At 43.2% G+C, this 3,293-nt stretch overlaps 1 protein-coding gene across 2 annotated transcripts; it reads right to left on the bottom strand.

Annotated features, from left to right (window-relative positions):
• Nucleotides 1-424: 424 nt before the first annotated feature.
• On the bottom strand, nt 425-2,253 carry LOC123433241. 2 transcript variants are annotated; one of them, XM_045115442.1, is made up of 5 exons: nt 2,132-2,253; nt 1,969-2,062; nt 1,397-1,578; nt 759-783; nt 425-653 (listed from the first exon to the last, which is right to left on the bottom strand). In XM_045115442.1, exons 2-5 carry the CDS (start codon nt 2,050-2,052, stop codon nt 591-593), a joined length of 354 nt encoding a protein of 117 aa, XP_044971377.1. In that variant the 5' UTR covers nt 2,053-2,062; nt 2,132-2,253; the 3' UTR covers nt 425-590. The 2 variants fall into 2 exon arrangements, with proteins under 2 accessions (XP_044971377.1, XP_044971376.1); XM_045115441.1 differs by having other exon boundaries at nt 425-783; nt 2,132-2,246.
• Nucleotides 2,254-3,293: the final 1,040 nt, after the last annotated feature.

The following is a 3,293-nucleotide window of genomic DNA, read 5'->3' as shown; positions in this document are numbered from 1 at the left end:
TCTCAACCTCTTTCTGTTTGGGCTGCTGAAGCCCCAAACTTCGTTTCAGTTCTGATTGACACCAAGTTGGTAAACCAGGGTCAAGTGGAATGCAAGTGATTCCTGCTCAAAAAATCAGAGTTAAATTTTTGAAATGCAAGTTTAAAATTTGCAAAAGTTGGAACTTTGAATGTTCCAAAATTTCAAGAAGTTCCAAATCCTGAAAGCCAGCCGAATTTCTTTCAAAAACCAATACAATAACTTCTGAAAGTGTTAAAAAAAAGAGGGTTTCAAAAAAGTAAAGGGCCAAGTATGCAGACTTGGCAAAAAAAAAACACAGAAAAGTGTCAGAATTTGACCACGGGATGTCACCAAAATGAGTCGCCACCGTCTGTGCAGAGTGGTTGGGTCTCACCGCTGCTCTTGCCTAGAAGAATGCATGACATACTAGGCAGAAAGGATAACATACCATGTCAGCAACATCACAAATTATCTTACAATGCGACCAGACATATTTCAAGAGACCTAACTAACATAGTGCTGGAATAGAACTGATATCCGTCTTGCTTCTCCATCAAACAAGATGTATTTTGTCTTCCCTTCACTTGCTTCTAAGGCTTCTGCGCCCCTTGCTGGGCCACACTCTCAGGCAGCCTGCATTGCTCCACTGTCTTCTGCTCACATGCAGTAGTAACACGATAGTCAGGGCGGTTGGCTAAGGCAGGGAAAGCGATCGCACAAGTAGCAAGCACAATTGATGTTGCAGTCCACTTGGTCACCTTCTTGGCAGTAGTTATCCGGCGCCTGCAGGTAGGTAGGTGGGATGAGATGATAAGAAATATATATACGACCTCATGTAGCAGAGGAAAAACAGAGCAAATATCTATGTCTACACATGGATGATATTGTACACGTTCAAACTCCCATGGCAGAAGAGGAAAAACAGAGCAAATATCTATGTCTACACATAGATGATATTGTACACGTTCAAACCACCGTAGCAGAAGAGGAAAAACAGAGCAAATATCTATGTCTACACATGGATGATATTGTACACGTTCAAACCCCCGTGGCAGAAGAGGAAAAACAGAGCAAATATCTATGTCTACGCATGGATGATATTGTACACGTTCAAACCACCTTAGCAGAAGAGAAAAAACAGAGCAAATATCGATGTCTACGCATGGATGATATTGTACACGTTCAAACCCCCGTAGCAGAAGAGGAAAAACAGAGCAAATATCTATGTCTACACATGGATGATATTGTGCACGTTCAAACCCCCGCAGCAGAAGAGGAAAAACAGAGCAAATTTCTATGTCTACACATGGATGATATTGTACACGTTCAAAACCCCGTAGCAGAGGAAAAAACAGAGCAAATATCTATGTCTGCATATGGTTGATAGGTATTGTACCATTGAGGGTCATGTGGTCTGGGCTTGACATGTGTGCAGAGAGTCTTGAGCACCATTTTGTCTTCCTGAGAAGCCGCAGAATTGGCCTGGGCGTCAGCGATGAGATTATACAGGTCCTCTTTTGACTGCTGGATTTGCGTTGCGCGGTAGCCTTCCCCAAAGACACTGATGGATCCGGAATGTTGGAAAGACAGAAGCAACATTGAGAACTGATAAGGCAAATAATATTGACAAGATATGTGTTCTGAGTGCAAATTTTCTAAGCAAGATGACATTCGGTTTCATTGTGCACATCATAGTAAATTCTGCTAGGCAGAAGATAACTGGGCCAAGGGAAGATGCCGAATCTAACAACACCTCAAGCAACACAGAGAAAAATAGCAATCTAAATCTAGTTGGGGATTAAAAAAGATGCCTGCTTTATTAAGGATAGCCGTTAATCCCTACGATGATATGTATAGATTAGTATGTCGAGCAGAACCGAAGGGCTCCACCAATCGGAACAAGAATCAGACGTCGGGGCACAGATATAGGAAAATAGCGCGCCGAAGACGGGACGGGGGCCAAGATACCTGCGGGGCGTGGATGAGCCGGCGAAGCCCCTCACCCGCCGGACGCAGGATCCTCATCGACGCCTCGCGGACGGAAGCCGCCATCGTCGCAGGCCTGCAAACAAGCACGAATCGGTCAGCCAAGATTCGAGAAATCTTGCGGACCGGAAGGATTGGAACGTACCTTGCGGATCGGAACTACGGATTATTGTTAGGGTTCCTCGCTAGTTGGCCTTCCGCCGCCGAGGAGAGGAAGGGAAAAAGGGGACGCGATCGTTCGTGCAGAGCTACCTTGCGAGAAGGCCCAGGCCATCTATGGTAATGGTATTGAGACCACCAGAGCTGCCCAAACGGGCCTGCCCGGCACGTGCTAATCATGTCTGGCATGACACGGACCTCATGGGCTAGAATAGTAAACGGACCGCCCTGAATCGGCCCGTCTGCGTAGCTTAGGGTGTGTTTGGTAGCATTCATAATCTAACATCGTTGTTCTGGTCTGATATACATGTTGATTGTAGACACGTTGAGTATATATATTTGGTGTTGTTTAGTAATGTTGTATGTGCTCACACATGTTAAGCTGAGAATCTATTTGATAACTTTTTAGACATGTCGACCAATACGTCGACCAATACAGTAGCAGTCGGTATTTTCAAATAAGTCAATAAAATATGGGAAGTTGTGCTCCAGCCGGCGGATCGCATGCGGGCGTCCGTCGTCTCGTCTATGCGATGCATGTCTTATTTGACTCATGTAGTTTATCATTCTGCAACTTAACGCTTGTTGCAGATTGCGTACCGCAACACGTCCTATGTTGCATGATCTAAATTTGAATCCCTTAAGGGCACACGCCTCTCGCATCCTCTTGCGGACGAGAATCTGATTGCAGTGTGTTATATTTTTTTTCCTGAAACATTACATGTGTTGTAAATTTTATTTCCGCAACAACACATGTCTTGCAAAAAAAAAACTAAGAAAAAAATCTGCAACATGACTTTTTGTTGAAAAAAATTATTTACTATTGTAGAAAAAAATCCGCAACAAACACTCGGTTGCAAATATTTATGCAACAAGACTTTTGTTGTAGAGAAAGAATTCTACATATGTTTCCGCAATACGATCTTTGTTGTGCAAAATATTATATAACAAGAAAAACTCTTTTCATCAGCCGGTCGATTTCTACGATCGCGTAGTGCAAGTAGGCGTAATGACGAGTTTCTGCAACTTGCTCTCTGTTTTAAAAATTGGAACAAATATATTTTGTTGCAAAAGTTTTTTACAATCTGACCTATGTTGCAAAAGTTTTTTGCAACATGACCTTCGTTGTAAAAATTTCTGCAACACGA

Source organism: Hordeum vulgare, chromosome 1H (genome assembly GCF_904849725.1).
Source record: "Hordeum vulgare subsp. vulgare chromosome 1H, MorexV3_pseudomolecules_assembly, whole genome shotgun sequence".
NCBI lineage: Eukaryota > Viridiplantae > Streptophyta > Magnoliopsida > Poales > Poaceae > Hordeum > Hordeum vulgare.
This window is presented reverse-complemented; position numbering and strand designations above follow the sequence as displayed.